Source organism: Adiantum capillus-veneris, chromosome 10, assembly GCF_014529385.1.
Source record: "Adiantum capillus-veneris isolate H3 chromosome 10, ASM1452938v2, whole genome shotgun sequence".
In the NCBI taxonomy this organism is placed as follows: Eukaryota; Viridiplantae; Streptophyta; class Polypodiopsida; order Polypodiales; family Pteridaceae; genus Adiantum; species Adiantum capillus-veneris.
Genome location: NC_140940.1, coordinates 40,925,702 through 40,942,519, shown reverse-complemented (window position 1 = coordinate 40,942,519; position 16,818 = coordinate 40,925,702). Strand labels below are relative to the sequence as shown.

The 16,818-nt window shown below is 44.8% G+C and overlaps 1 protein-coding gene across 1 annotated transcript in view; it reads right to left on the bottom strand.

The window, feature by feature from the left end:
• The window catches only part of LOC147448719 (uncharacterized), a 63,448-nt gene extending 46,962 nt beyond the window's left edge, over positions 1 to 16,486 (bottom strand). The window contains exon 1 of the mRNA XM_086521245.1: positions 16,317 to 16,486. Coding sequence (XP_086377371.1) covers positions 16,317 to 16,443 — 127 coding nt within the window. The 5' untranslated portion in view covers positions 16,444 to 16,486. The remainder of the gene's footprint in view (positions 1 to 16,316) is intronic.
• Between the last annotated feature and the right edge of the window lie 332 nt (positions 16,487 to 16,818).

Genomic DNA, 16,818 nt, shown 5'->3' with positions numbered 1-16,818 from the left:
TCTCAAACATCTTTTCTCACTTCTCCGCCCGGGAGTAAAATCACCAATCATTGAAACCAGTATCAAACTAAAGTCAAACCATTCAAATCGGCACCAAAACAGGTTCAAAACAGATACCATCCATTTCAAACAAATTCCAAACAGGATCACCGAACAAGATCAAACAGAACTCAAACTTTAAAAGCAATCTTGACATCAGTCGAGCTCGAAAAGTCGACTGACTTTCCATCTTGAAACCTGCACCAAAAATTAGGGTTAGGTTGTCACAAAAATACGGAAGCGTAAACTGATGTTTATTTGCACTTCAAATACTCAAGAGAATTAGAGAGAGAGAGAGAGAGAGAGAGAGCTTGACACTTCATTGGGGACCAGAAGATAGGCTGGTCCCCCCCCATAAAGAGAATATCTTTATTACTAAGGGAGAATCTTTACAAGCAACGGAACGGGGCGAAAGCCCGTCCTCTATTCTTTCTTGGCCTTTTTCTGCTTCTGACTGAGAGAGTAGAAGAACTGCTCTCTGACTACTGAGAGGATCTATCCTCTTCTGCAAGATTTTGGAAAGCTCTCGCAGGGGAGAGTCTACCTTCCACAAAATTCATCGGAAGCTCTCACGAATGAAGGTCTATCTTCCGCTAACTGTGCCACTTTGGACGTAATCATTCCTGCAATTAACCAGCCACAGAAACATGCAAAACACACACACATACACGCTTGCTGTAATTTTCTGCACATAACCAAAAATTGTTACCTAAGCGTGTTCCAATGCCAAATTGGAAGTCCTTTTCGCGATGGAAATGCTCCAAACTTGGTGTATGTGTAGAGTAGGTAGTGGGGAATGAGATTCTATTAAGACTTTGCTGAAATTCACCCTAATACAAGTGATTAGGGGCTGAAAACAGGGAATTTGCAGCAGCTAGACAAGGGAGAAAGAGAGTTTTCTACTACTTTCAGCGATGAAACTTCTCCCAAAGCTGCAAGCAACCATGAGAGGCCTTGTTCTAGGTGATGGGTGCTCAGAGGCTCCACATACACCACAAGGTGCTGCTCTCAAGCTTCAATGGAGAGCTTCATTGCGTAGAGGATGGTCAACTTGGGGGGGGGGGGGGGTAGTGCACTGCCAACCTGGCAAGAGGGGGAGGGGTTGCTCTCTTATAGCCTCCCAGAAGAGAGGGCGCTAGCATGAAGAGAGGGAGTGAGAGAGAGAGAGAGAGAGATTGAATGGGAAAGTGTGCTAAGTGGCACACTTACTTTAAAATTTAAAAACCATTCAACTTTTGACTTTAAAAATCCTATGCTAGTTAATGAAATGTGCAATTAAGTGCACAACTGCACACATAGATGCAACAAATGAAAACTTTATCTGCTCCCTAGCGCATTGCCGTACTAGCAATGCTCTGGCATTACCTGGTCGCACTTGTCCGGCCATTTGGTCCAATGCAAAATCATTTAAGAATACTTTTAACTAACTTATCCTAAGGCCGTAAAATAATCAAGTCTTAGGGTTAATAGTCTAAGCACCCCATCTCATTCCTGTGCTTGCACTAGCGCGCGTAATTTTCTAAGCCTGAAATCTGAGGCTACTATCTACCCCTTTATTAAAGACCCGATTTCCCAATCACTAGGGCTTCAGGGTATTTTTCTGTTAGGGTCTTCTTGAGGTGCTCTGGCCCAAACTTGGGCGCACCTGAGGCCCCAGAAACTGCTAGATCTGTTATGATGTGCACACAACTAATTAGATAATTCTTTTCTCGTAAATAAATTAATTATTTACAAAGTCTGACATAGTTACATCCCTCTTGGTTCTAAACAGTTGACCTCAACTGTAAAGCGTCAACATAACTGTGCAAGATGTCTGGGTAGTCCTTAAGATCGGACTCAGTCATCCACTTTGCATCTAAAGGAGTGTAATTCTTGAACTTGACTAAATACTTTGGATGTAGACTCCTCGACTTGAGTTGTCTCTCCGAGTGGTGTATTATCTGTTCAGGTTGAAGGATTTCCTCAATCTCTTCGACTTCTGGAGGATCTTCTTGTACTGGCGTCACTGGAGGAGGTCCAACATATGGTCAGAGGAGACTGACATGAAAAGCATTATGGATGCGCCAGTTAGAAGGCAAATCCAATCTGAAAGTCACGTCATCGACTTTATCTGTAATTTTGAAAGGGCTGTAAAATCTATGGGAAAGTTTGACAACTTTCCCTTTGTCGACCCGCTTTTTCAATCTAGCTTTCTCAAACCAAAGCAAGACATATTGTCCTTTTTCAAGATTGAGATTCCTTCTGTGCTTGTCTACTTTTCTCTTCTGTTACTCTTGAGTACGAAGAATCGCTTGCTTTACTTGTTGATGGGCAATATCAATATTGCGCACAAATTCATCTGCAGCGAAGATGTTTTCTTTGGTCACCATAATAGGAAGTAAGAGTGGCTTCCCATAAATAATTTCGAAGGGAGCTTTACCAATTGAGGAATGTATGGTATTATTATACGCAAACTCAACTATTGGTAAGTACTGTTCCCATTCGATTGTCGTTCCGAAACATAGCACTTGAGGAGATCTAAAACAGTGGCATTAGCGATTTCGCTTTGACCATCTGTTTGAGGATGATAAGCTGATGAAAAATCAAGCTTAGTTCCCAAGTTTTCCAACAATGCCTGCCAAAATAGACTAGTCATGCGGGGATCTCTATCGCTGACAATAGTCTTTGGCAATCCATGGTGTTTAAAAATCTGAGCTAGAAATATTCTAGCCATGTGATCAGCTTTGATCGTCTTCTTTACTGGAAGAAAATGTGCTTGTTACTAAATCTGTCTACAATAGTCCAGATTGCATCATTTCCATTCTTGGATCTAGGAAGATCCATAATAAAATCCATAGCAATAGTTTCTCATGGCGTGTTAGGCACAGGGAGCGGCTTAAGCTTGCCATAAACTTTATGTCTGTTATATTTTACGTTTTGGCAGACTAAACACTCACGTACATGTTTTTCAATGTCCGCACGGAGTGTTGGCCAAAAGAAATACCTTTCGAGGGCACTAGTGGTGGAAGCAATTCCTCGATGCCCGACATAAGGAGAATTATGTGCTTCATCCATCACCTTCTGTCGTAAGGGCTGAGCTATGCATATTGCTTGTTGACGATAGAGCGTATTATCCCTAATGGAATAAGGTGGCCTTGAGTGACCACCTTGAAGATCTGCCCAAATTGTGGCAAAGTCTGGATCTTGAGGATACATCTCGCTGAGAGATTCTAGTTCCTCGTGATAAATTGTTGTTAGTGCATTGATCTTTGGACGCCTGGAGAGAGCATCTGCAACTGCATTCTTCGTTCGAGAAGTATGTAAAATCTGAAAATGGAACATTGAAAGAAAGTTGGCCCATCTCATATGCTTTTCTGATAACTTTCTTTGTGTGAGAAAGTAGCGAAGACTTTGATGATCTGTCTTGATAATAAAATCAGCTCCTAACAGATAGTGTTTCCAAATGGAAAGAGCATGAATTACTGCCATTAACTCTTTCTCGTATATGGAAACATGCAACTCTACATCTTTAAGGCGCCGACTTTCATAGTATATTGCGTGACCCTCTTGGTTCAAAACTGCTCCTACACAATCTCCAGATGCATCGCAATATACCTCGAAAGGTTTGCGAAGATCAGGGACGGTGAGAACAGGTCCGTGACTGAGTAGATACTTAAGCTTTTCGAAAGCTTGTTTTTGTCCAGACCCCCAATGGAATGGAATCCGCTTCTTTGTCAGGTCATGGAGGGGACCTGCTATCGCGGCAAAAGCTCGAATGAAACGCCGATAATAAGAACAGGGGCCAAGGAAACTTCGTACATCATGTACTGTAGTTGGCATAGGCCATTCTACAACTGCTTGAATCTTATCAAGTTCCATTCTCACCTGATTGTGAGATACTATATGGCCCAAATAGTGGATTTCTTTTAGAAAGAACTCACTCTTCTTAGCATTCACAAATAATTTGTGTTTGCGTAATTCTTCAAACACTAAGGCGAGATGCTTATAGTGTTCGTCTTCCGTCTCTGAGAAGATTAAGACGTCATCAAAGAAAACGCCTGTGAAGCTTCTATATGAGTGGAAGATTCTATCCATCATTCTGTTGAATGTGGCTGGTGCATTAGTGAGTCCAAAAGGCATCACTAAGAATTCATACAACCCGAAGGTTGTTCTAAATGAAGTCTTATGCACATCCTGAGGAGCTATGCGGATTTGATGATAACCGCTCTTCAAGTCTATACGACTAAAAACACTTGCTCCTTGTAACTTGTCAAGAATGTCGTCAATCCGAGGGATTGGAAATCGATTCTTGATTGTGATCTTGTTTAGAGATCTATAGTCTATGCACATGCGGAATGTGCCATTCTTTTTCTGTACTGGCAAGACAGGTGAACAATATGGAGAAGTACTAGGCCTTATTAAGCCCTTCTCCAAAAGTTCGTTAACCTGCTTGAGAATTTCCTCCTGCTGCATTAGACTAACTTGATAAGGGGGCTGATTTGGAGGAGAACTTCCTGAGATCAAATCAATTGTATGATCCTCAGGTCGAGGAGGTGGGAGTTCATTTGGAAGTTCATCTGCAAAACAATCTTTATAACTTTCTAACAGCTTAAGTCTTTTTTGCTCTAAAGAGGAAGAAAGTTGTGAAACATACACATCTCTCTCTCTTGCAAAAAATCAAGTACGTTGAAACACACTTTTTCATTACTTTCTTGATGGCAATGTGATTGGCGATAGGGATACGCCAATCACCTGCATCTGCAAGTACAAGATACTCCTTTCCTTTATGAGCAAAGGATAAGGTTTTCTGAACATAGTCAGGAATGGGATGCATCTTGTAGTGCCAAGGCATTCCCAAGATAACATCACATCCTTCAAGTGAAGCTAGTAAGAAAGACTCTTGATCCTTGTAGTCGTCGACCTTTAGATTCAGCTTCCCTATGATTGGAGTAGAGTTTGAGTTCTGTCCTTTGAAAGCAGATTGTGCTTGAATAGAAACTCCAAAACGATTGGGCTGCAAGTTCAAGTCATCCGCTAGCTTGGTAGAGATGAAGTTGTTTGTACTGCCAGGGTCAAACAAAACGAAAGCCCGTTGGTTGTTGATGCTACCCCATGCTTTAAGAAGAGCTCTTTCTTTTCCATCCTTAGTTGTATTTCCCTGTACATCTGGGACTCAATTGGAAGAGGGTGGTTGTGGAGGTTTGGTAGGACAGTCACCCTTCATATGACCAACTTGTCCACACTTGAAGCATCTTCCTTCACTAATGTAAGTTCGCAACCCAGCAGGAGAGAGATATCTCCCTTTCTTGGGCTGATTTGTCTTTGCTTCTGCTTCGGAGGCAGTTCTTTTCTTGTTTTGAGAAGAAGAAGTAGAGGTAGGCTGCTCATGGAGAGCCTTCTGCTTGGCATGGTAAGTGCTTTGCTCCATCTTCCTGGGAGTACCCTTGTCATGTATTCCATCAGCTATGCGGGCTGATTCCATAAGTATCTGCAAGTTACCTCGGGGGTAAAGCTTCATAGCCTTTTGCAAGGCTTCATGCAATCCTGCTTCAAACTTGCGCATCTTTTCTGAATCGTCAATCTTCTTTAATGGAGTGACTTTCAAGAGAACGTCCCAAAACCTATCCACATAGCGTGGAACAGTTTCGTTCTCCGACTTTGAAAGTCGATCCCATTCTTTCTTTACCTCTTCCTCATAGTCTGGAGGAAGGAACTGTGCGTAGAACTCCTTCTTGAAAGGAGTCCAATCTTGGGGTTTACGATCTTCCAGGATAAGGGTTAACCACCAACTGCTGGCGGTGCCTTTCAAGTACATACTAACATGGCGAAGCTTGAATATTTCTTTAAAATTCCCTTCAGCAAATGCAACTTCGAATTGGCGGATGAAAGCCAAAGCTTTGTCATTATCACGCCGTCCATTGTAGGTGTCGAATTTCACATCATTGTCTCCCGACTTGAATGTTTTCTGCCTGTGGTGCTTCCTCTTATGATGCTCCTTCTTTCTATGCTTCGACTCCTTATGGACAGGAGTCTTTTCCCTTGAATGCACTTCTTGCTGCGACGGATTGTCAAGAAACATGTCTTTCGGAGCAACGATGTCATCCAGATCCTTCATGAAAGAGAATTGAGGGGAATCAGGGGGATCCTGCTCTTGAACCTTTGGGTTAAACCGCACATGACGTTCTGGAGGTTTCCTGTGCCTCTCGTGCATGCGGGAGGTTCCAATCAAAGGATATTTCCTTGGTTCTGGCGCCTTTGGGTTCTGCGGGATTTCTCCCGACCCCATCGGCATTTTCTCCTTCCCTTTCTCAAGAGTATAGAGAATCTTTTGGACTTCTGGATAGGAGATAGCTTTTTGCAACTCTTCCACATGCTGTTGAAGGAGAGAGAACTCTATCTCGCGTCCCCCCATTTCTGCAGTCTGCCAAGAGTCGTCAATCCCTTAAGGAAGAGAGAGATGACCTTGCTCTAATACCACTGTCACAAAAATACGGAAGCGTAAACTGACGTTTAATTGCACTTCAAATACTCAAGAGAATTAGAGAGAGAGAGAGAGAGAAAGCTTGACACTTCATTGGGGACCAGAAGATGGGTTGGTCCCCCCCCCCCCCCCCATAAAGAGAATATCTTTATTACTAAGGGAGAATCTTAACAAGCACAAGAACAGGGCGAAAGCTCGTCCTCTATTCTTTCTTGGCCTTTTTCTGCTTCTGACTGAGAGAGTAGAAGAACTGCTCTCTAACTACTGAGAGGATCTATCCTCTTCTGCGAGATTTTGGAAAGCTCTCGCAGGGGAGAGTCTACCTTCCACAAAACTCATCGGAAGCTCTCACGAATGAGGGTCTATCTTCCGCTAACTGTGCCACTTTGGACGTAATCATTCCTGCAATTAACCAACCACAGAAACATACAAAACACACACACACGCTTGATGTAATTTTCTGCAAATACCCAGAAATTGTTACCTGAGCGTGTTCCAATGCCAAATTGGAGGTCCTTTTCCCGATGGAAATGCTCCAAACTTGGTGTATGTGTAGAGTAGGTAGCGGGGAATGAGATTCTATTAAGACTTTGCTGAAATTCACCCTAATACAAGTGATTAAGGGCTGAAAACAGGGAATTTGCAGCAACTAGACAAGGGAGAAAGAGAGTTTTCTACTACTTTACGTGATGAAACTTCTCCCAAAGCTGCAAGCAACCATGAGAGGCCTTGTTCTAGGTGATGGGTGCTCAGAGGCTCCACATACACCACAAGGTGCTGCTCTCAAGCTTCAATGGAGAGCTTCACTGCGTAGAAGATGGTCAACTTGGGGGGGGGGTAAGTGCACTTCCAACCTGGCAAGAGGGGGAGGGGCTGCTCTCTTATAGCCTCCCAGAAGAGAGGGCGCTAGCATGAAGAGAGAGAGAGAGAGAGAGAGATTGCATGGGAAAGTGTACCAAGTGGCACACTTACTTTAAAATTTAAAAACCATTCAACTTTTGACTCTAAAAATCCTATGCTAGTTAATGAAATGTGCAATTAAGTGCACAACTGCACACATAGATGCAACAAATGAAAACTTTATCTGCTCCCTAGCGCATTGCCGTACCAGCAATGCTCTCGCATTACCTGTTCACACTTGTCCGACCATTTGGTCCAATGCAAAATCATTTAAGAATACTTTTAACTAACTTATCCTAAGGCCGTAAAATAATCAAGCCTTAGGGTTAATAGTCTAAGGACCCCATCTCATTCCTATGCTTGCACTAGCGCGCGTAATTTTCTGAGCCTGAAATCTGAGGCTACTATCTACCCCTTTATTAAAGACCCGATTTCCAATCACTAGGGCTTCAGGGTATTTTTCTGTTAGGGTCTTCCTGAGGTGCTCTGGCCCAAACTTGGGCGCACCTGAGGCCCCAGAAACTGCTAGATCTGTTCTGATGTGCACACAACTAATTCGATAATTCTTTTCTCGTAAATAAATTAATTATTTACAAAGTCTGACATAGTTACATAGGTTCCTTCCATGAGGTCGTAGCCGAGCACAGCATGGTCCATCAGCTCTTGCACAGACAGTGTTTCTTTGGCGGCGATGGTAGTCCCAAGAGAGAGCAATCACACCGAACCTCCAAGGTCATCTGCTCGTGAAGAGACATCTACTGAGAGATGTCGAGAAATTTCAAGTTATAATCTACTAGGGTTTCCATGGCAAGCATTTCAGGATACCCCACTCTGCCAGAAGTTGCACTTCGAAGGAAGTATCAAAAACCATATAACTTCAGGCAAAAGTTTTCTTGAAAGCTTGCCAAGTACTTCGAGTCAGTGTTACCAGGGAACGGGCATTTCGGGCATTTCGGGTTTTTGAAATTGAAAAAAATGGCAGTTAGCCAGCCAACGGCCATTTTCAGCACTCAAAAACATATATAATGCGCCCCTCCTCCCCCATTCTTCACACATTCATCAAGCCTCAAGGCCCATTCTCCCTTGCTTGAGCCTTGCTCTCAACTCTCAAGCCAAGCTCATTCTCCCTTGCTTGCTCTCAACTCTCAAGCCTTAGTGTGGCGCCGCGGCATGCCTCAAGGTTCAAGCTCTCAACCTCTCTCTCTCTCTTGGGCTAACTTCTAAGTTCTAACCCTCAAGGCTCAAGGCTCAAGCTCTCTTTCAAGCTCTCACAGAATCAAGCGGCAAGCCTCTCTCTCTCAAGCCCTCTCTCTCTCTCAAAGTTCAAGATCAAGCTCTCTCTCTTTCACGGATAATCCATCATCCATGGCCTCTTCTTCTCGTACAACCCCCTCCGTTCATTCGGGCAACACTCAAAAGGCGAAGGAATGGTCGTGGTGGGATGAAGTGACCTCGGAGGGCACCTTGTCGGCGGCGGGAGGTTCTCGTGCATGGGCATGCAAGCTATGCTCTTACACGCGGAAAGGGGGGCATGACAAAGTGAGGGCACACTTTCTTCGAGTGCCGGGATATGAGGTGAGATTTTGTGCCAACGTAACCATCGAGAAGAGGAAGGAGCTCGAGGAAAAGGATCGGCAATTCAACCATAAAGCCAAGCCGGCACGCAAAGGTATTGATCCAAAGACCCTCATTTTCCCTTCTTCCTCTCTACCCGGTGTAGGTGTTGGTGCATCTTCAAAAGGTCCAATTCGTCGCCAAAAGACCCTTACCACCTCTTGGGACCCAAAGAAGAAAGAAGAGGTGGATGCGGCCGTGGCCCGATTCTTCTATCACGACCATATCCCATTTGTCGCAGCGAGGTATGTACATTGTTTTATGATTCATCAATCTTCTCTCTCATTTCTTCCGTTATCGTCGTTTCCACTTTTTTGATACTAACCTCTTCTATGTTTGATCGAAATAGGTCGGAGTATTGGAAAGTCATGGTGCAACAGATAGGAGAGTATGGCACCGGCTATGTGCCGCCATCTTCAGAGGCTCTCCGAACCACCTTGCTCGATCGAGAGAAGGCTATCGTGGAGCAAGCAACCCTCAACATTCAGCCTCTTTGGGCAAAACATGGCATTTCCCTCATTGCTGACGGGTGGAGCGATACAAGGAAGAGATCTATCCATGGTCTCGTCGCATACTCCAGTGGAGAGATGTACTTTGTGCACTCTCATGATGCCACTGAGAGTGGCAAGTCCGCCGATGTCCTCTCTGCAGAGTGGACAGCGGCCATAGAAACCATCAGTGAGCAACACGTGGTGGCCTTTGTCACAGATGGGGAGGCATCAAACAGGGCAGCAGCAGCTATCATAGAGGGCCACTATCCGCATGTGACAGTGTGCTTTTGCATGGCACACTGCTTGAACAACCTTCTGAAAGACATCGGCAAGCTAGACTGGATTGCTCCAGTCATTGCTGATGCAGTGAAGATGGTTACTTTCATCAACAATCACAACTTGGTTCGGAGTGAGTACCTCAAGAGGTCGGGCGGCAAAGTGCTTCTAAAGTATTCAGATACCCGCTTCGCATTCAACTTTCTTCTTGTACGCAGGCTGTCTGAATGTCAAAATGCGGTCCGACAGGTCTTCATCAGTGATGAGTTCACCACCTCCTCCTATGCAAAGACAGTTGCAGGGATTTTGTGCAAGGATAAGGCAGAGGATCTTGAGTTCTGGAAGGAGCTCAAGAGTTAGATGCACAGGTAAAACCGGTGGTTCATTTGCTTCGAGTTCTGGATGGCATGGATCCTTGCATTGGCAAGATTTATGAGGCAATGGACCGCATGATTGAGCAGCTTGCACAGCTTGAGCCGAACGCAGAGCGATATGAGGAGATCCATGCGCTTTGCAGCTCGAGGTGGAATTCATATGCCTCTCCTTTACACGGGGCAGCGTACATGGTGGATCCAGAGTTCCAAGGTGCAGGGCAAGAGACAGATAGGGAAGTCATGAACCAATTTACAGAGATCTTAAACAAGATGGTTCTAGACAGAGATGGGCGACGCATTGTCAGAGATCAGCTAAGACAGTACAGAGAGATGCGAGGGTCATTTGGCAGTCCAGATGCTCAGATTGATCGCAGGAAAATAGGTTCAGTGCTTTGGTGGGAGGACTATGGCTATGATGGCCCTGAGCTTTAGAGATTGGCGATCCGTATTCTCAGCCAGTCAGTTAGTACCTCATGCTTTCAATTGTGGAGTACCTTTAGCCACATTGCTTCCAAGAAGAGGAATCGGCTTGGAGTGGAGAAGGCTAATGATCTTGTCTTCGTCAGCGCAAATTTGAAAATGCTTTGCAAGAGTACAGACAAACAGACAGATCCTTTTACACAGTGGGAGATGGAGCAAGAGGCTTCTCAGGCGGGTGGAGATGCACAGCCACCAACACCAGGTACTTCATCTGTGGCTGAGATCGAGCCAGACCTAGACCTCGATGATGAGGAATGGGAGGATGTGCATGATTTACAACCGGCTACTACGGATAGGGAGGCCTCTCAGGCTAGTGGCTCTTGAGTCTTGAGTTCTTGCCATTTATCCACCTTTTTGTATGGCTGCTTGAGCCTTGCCCTCTTTGCCATTTGTAGCTACTAGCATCTTTATGGTATTTGTCACCTTCAGTCTTTTGGTATTGCGGTCACTGAAGTCTGGTTTGAACTTTGCCCCCCTTTGGTTTTTTTGTAGCACCCCGGCGGCCCTTGAGGCTTGTTACTATGTTAGCCATAATTAATTCCAAAGTGTTATCTCTGACTACTACTCTTGCAATTATTTGAGAGCATTGTGTATGTACTATGGGCATTGTGTTTGCTCATTGTTGTTCATCTAGCTATGTTGTTCATCTGGCTATGTACTCTGGGCGCCTCACATCCCAATCAAGTCATAATAAGGTTAAATGGTCTTCGAATCGTGTTTTTTGTGGGTATTAGAGTCAAAGGACTCTAATACTACTTGTATTCAAACACATAACGCTAAAAAAAATAATATTTGGGTGTTTTTTTAGCCTTCCGTTCCACGCCGTTCCCGTTCCGGGCCCATTCCCGTTCCCCCGTTCCGCAGGGAGGCCCGTCGCCGTTCCCGTTCCGCGTTCTGGGTAACTCTGCTTCGAGTATGCTGCTTGATAGCTGTAGACATCAACATCTGCATGGCACTGCTTCTGAGAAAAAAAAACAGTGACTTGAAACAAATCTGGATCCTTCTCTTGCAAGTGATCTTAATTGGCTTATGCCCTATAAGACACTGCGGTGAAGATGAGAGCGCGCCCGATGCGCGATGAAGTAAGGGTGGGAGTGGCTAATAAGTCCGGGTTGGAGGGCGAAGATAACTCAAATAAATAAAAAATCCAATACCTTTGTCTGCTCTTTTATAGGACCGGTATGCTTTCAGAAAAGCACACGCCTGATGCTCTAATACCACTGTCACAAAGCGGGCACGACGTGCCAATAGAAAAGAACAAACTGAACAACTTTAAGCACTTAAAATTAACAACTGAACTGAGAGAGAGAGAGAGAGACGACACGCGACACGGAGTGACAGAATTCCACCCCAGAGAGTATTGGCCCCAAACCTTGGCGCCCCTTTTGGTATTTCTTTATATTGCATCATCAAAGTACAAGCCGATACTCCAGACTCTTCACCTTCTCCGAGAAGCATGCCAGAGAATGAGCCCTAGCCTCATATTTAAAGGCCCTTGGCCTGAAAAGCAGTTATAGATAAAAGCCTTTAAAACTCAAAAGCTTCTAGTCCAAAAGCAAAGCCAAAAGCTGCCAGCGTAAATCACGAAAATCCGTACAGCTTGCCACGTCATCAGCCAACGCAAAATGCGAAAATCTACCCTTAGGGTTAGGGTTAGGGTTAGGGTTTCTGCAGTTTTAGGGTTTTTGGCATCAAAATTAGGGTTTGCAGGTTTTAGGGTTAGGGTTTCCAAAATTAGGGTTTGCAAGTTTTAGGGTTAGGGTTTCTAGAATTAGGGTTTCAACATTTAGGGTTTTTGGCAAAAATTAGGGTTAGGGTTTTAAGCTCTCGGGCAACCACGTCATCACTTTGTGACACTTCTTCTGTTACTTGTTCTTCTTAGGGTTTTGGCCCCTCGGGCCTGCATCTGTAAGTTGGCTCCATTCTTTAGTCTTTGACACGTCAACAGTTTGTTACACGGATCGCCATCATCGCGACTTGAAATTGAAGGAGGATGATTGGGTGCTCTTACGTTTTGAGAAGGCACGCCTAAGAAAGAAAAAGGGAAAGGAGAGGCTTTTTCCAAAGCTTAGTATGCGATACTACGGACCTTTCCAGATCACTGAAAAGATAAATGATGTCTCCTTCCGATTGAAACTGCCAGATACTTGGAGGATTCACAATGCATTTCATGTGAGTCTCTTGAAACCTGTTAAGGGTGATGTGCCTGATGATGGGAATCCTGATGAGCAACCCCAAGTGGAAGAAAACGAGGAGATCCTTATTCTCGAACAGATTTTGGCACATAAGGATACGAAGAAAGGTAAAGTCCAAAGACGGATCTTGGTTAAGTTCAAGAACTATCCTGCATTTGATGCGAAGTGGATGGAGGAGGAGGACCTAGCACATACTCCTCGGATTGTGAAACTTTGCCTCAATGCTTTGGTTTAGCATAGTTTACTCCAGCTACAAAAAAACACTTTCCTAAAATTTCGGGATTTTCCTAAAAATCCGTCACGAGTTGCGAAACATTCGTACAGGTGCCACGTCATCATGTTTTGTTGTGCAAAGTCTTCTGAGTGTGTTCTGCTTTATTTTTTATGCCTTTATGTCACTTGGGCCCATCGAACGAGGTCTCGTAAGTTGGTGGGAACTCTTCCTTAAAAATAGGCCACTCGTCGAGACTTTGCAAGTTTGTAAAACTTCTTCTGCTGCTGCTGCTTCTTCTTCTTAGGGTTTTAGCCCCTTGGCCGGGATATGAAGGTTGGCTCCGTTCTTCAGTGGCTTGACACGTCAACAGTTTGTGACACTACCTGAAGATAGGGCGGCATCAGAGAGGTCACGTTGATGCAACTCAGTTGCCAAAAAATGCAAGAGGATCTGCAAAAAAAAGCAAATACGCCCCTCTCCATATAGGGCTACTTGCCGCATTGCACGTGGGTTGTCCTAAGAGGACTCCTTGCTGGCTGAACACATGCATCTGAGGTGTCCAAAGCCTTGTATACATCTCTCAATTGGTTGTCGGGACCCCATCTCAAACTCCGCGACATAAAAAATATGCCAAAATATGGGACCTGGGTAAATAGGGTCTATAAAGCACCAAAGGGAACCAGGGAAAATACTCCAAGACAAAAAAAAAATTGCAACAAGCCACAAGAGGCTACATGACCATGCATAGAGCCAAAACCAAGTGCTACTCATCGCTAGATGATCCGACATGAAAATAAGCTACCTCACTCCGGCCAGGCACAACCACAAAACAGCCCTCACTCCCTATCACCTATCCCTAGGAGGTACTGGGATCGTCTAGACAAATCCCAAGAGATGTCAAACTCTAGCACACACCTCATGCCAGGCTACCGGGTGGGCTCACACACAATATGTGCAACCAAAAAGGTACATCTAGCTTGTTGTATACGGTTAAGCACAGCCATAACTGATAAAGCAGCCCTCACTCCTTAATCTGCTCTTGGAAGATATCCAAGCCATCAGCGGACAAGAGGTGAAACTCTAACAAGCTAATGCATCCCCAACACCAAACTGCCTCTGATGAAGAACACCTAATGATGTAAACCAACGAATACTTGGCACCAGTGTGAGTTGAAGGCCTCTAGAGAAAGATTGAACACAAAAGGCCACACTGCCTCAACAAGAGATAAACTACCATACCCATGGACCCATGCGTAAATTGCCACAGCCAAAGGGGGAGACTACATGAGCTGTAACAATAGGCCAGTGAATACGACAAGCACATCTCAAAATTCAACTTGGTCTTCAGACCATTGACAATATGATTGTTTCAACTGTGCCTATTGATAGTAAAAAGATATAGGATAATAGGACTAAGGGTGAACGGAGTCCCCTCATAGGGCAATATTAATTGGCTGCTCAAGCTAGCATACTGTGAGCACAGTCGAGTTCCAAGGCGCTAACAGCTGACCCATAGGAGACTATGTCAACCCGTTGTCAAGAAGTTCATGGATACGTTCGGAAAGGCACAAGGCCTTTGACTACGAGAGTGCAAGACTCGATTGATGACACGCCACTTTTTCAAGAGAGAAACACAATGAAGAAGACCTTCATCCACTCACACACAAGCACAAAATCAACTCAAAACTCATGTGTGTCACTATTTCATGTAGCCTCACCTCTGATCATAGAGATACAATGCAAGTTTGCCCTGTTAAAACCCTAGCTTCCTCCCTCAATCTTTGTAGACACTCATTCTCTTAAAGTTTGCATTTGTCCAATCAGTCCCGGTATCTCCTAGGGATAGGTAGTAGAGAGTGAGGGCTGTTTTGTGTTGTGCCCGGCCTAGTCAGGTAGTTTTCCCATGTCAGGATTTTTCTAGCCATGTGTAGCCTTGGGTTTTGGCTCTCTCTATGGCCATTCAGGCTCCTGCCGGCCAAAAATATTTTTCCCCAACCTTGCAATATTTTCCCTGGAGCCCTAAATCCCTCTGTTGCTTCTTTTCTCACTATGTTCCTATTTTTGGCCCTTATTTCCATGTCGTGGGGCTGGCTATATGGTCGAGCAGCCTCTCATAAGGGGTATATGGGGGTAGGCAGGGGAGAGAATGGACAATGCCTCTAAGCCCCAGTAGGGGCAACCCTCTTGGGAGCGCTTAGTGGCAGCCCTAGGAGGGGGCAGATGGGCGGTACGTACCAACATTTTTTCCATGGGCATCGAGCTACGCAACAATGTACACCAGTGTTTCTGGCAACCAATTGGGACATGAGGTTGTCTCTCTCTTGCTTGAGGACCCTTGCACAGACTAATGCAACAGGTCTCTCTCTCTCTCTCTCTCTCTCTCTCTCTCTCTCTCTCTCTCTCTCTCTCTCTCTCTCTCTCTCTCTCTCTCTCTCTCTCTCAAGTGTGGTAGATTGGTTATGCCATTTCCCTCTTGAATAAGAGGTCTTGAGTTCAACTCTCGTCGGATAGATCTTTGAGGTCTCTTGGGATAGTTTCCTATGATGTTAAAATTCTCTTCTTGGGTGTGAGTGTGTTAATAAAAGGAGGAAAATGGTATAACCTTTCTATCACCCAAGTGTGGTAGATTGCTTATGCCATTTCCCTCTTGAATAAGGTCTTGAGTTCAACTCGTCTCTTGGGATAGTCTCCTACGACGTTAAAATTCCCTCTCTCTCTCTCTCTCTCTCTCTCTCTCTCTCTCTCTCTCTCTCTCTCTCTCTCTCTCTCTCTCTCTCTCTCTCTCTCTCTCTCTCACACACACACACACACACACACACTCATATGTCTGGTCCCATGCTCCCCTCAAGGTAAGAAAATGGTGCTGAAGGCATTCACGCCTTATTGAGAGATGTGTACACCATGCGGCTGGGCTCATGTGGCGCAAAAGGAGCAGGCAGCAGTCAGCACTGTAGTGCTCAATCGGCGTATAGGAGGCCACTATATCTCGCCATCAACCTTGTGCTGCTTCCTCGTGTCTCTACAAGAAGGTATCGTGATCTGGAGCGAACACCTTATGCACATGTATTTCCACTCTAATGACATACAGAGCCATGGAGTCCTTGTGATTTTGCTTTGCTTATAGGCCGCCTTCACAAGACGTGAGCATGTGCTCTCTCTCTCTCTCTCTCTCTCTCTCTCTCTCTCTCTCTCTCTCTCTCTCTCTCTCTCTCTCTCTCTCTCTCTCTCTCTCTCTCACACACACACACACAGCACACTCCAAAAGAAGAGCACCTTCGAGGACCCAAGGATCTGGAGTGGCGATCTGCCATGGCTGAGGAAGGAGAAGATCGAAGGCGGAGGTCTGCGATTCGCTGTCACGGTATATTGTCTGTGTCTGTACGTCGCTTCCTCCCATCATCAACTACAATGGTCGAATTTGAACGCAAATGAACTTTCGCCTGCGTATTGAATTTTTTAAGGGCGGAATGCTTTTGGCGCAGTGTTATTTTGAAATTTTTAATAAGAAAGGAATCTTGAGAGATTCTAATTTCTCTATTTCATGCATGAGACTGATCGACTCCTCGGGAAACTAAGTGAAGAGGTATGTTCCAATGCATGTGAAAATCTTTTATATATATATATGTGTGTGTGTGTGTGTGTGTGTGTGTGTGTGTGTGTAAAAAAAAAGGAAGGGGTCTACCTCCACATGGCCACATTTAGATGCATCCACCATGGAACTGCTTGAGGAGCCTCTTAGAAAATTTGATGCATCCAAAAAGTTGTTTACACGAAC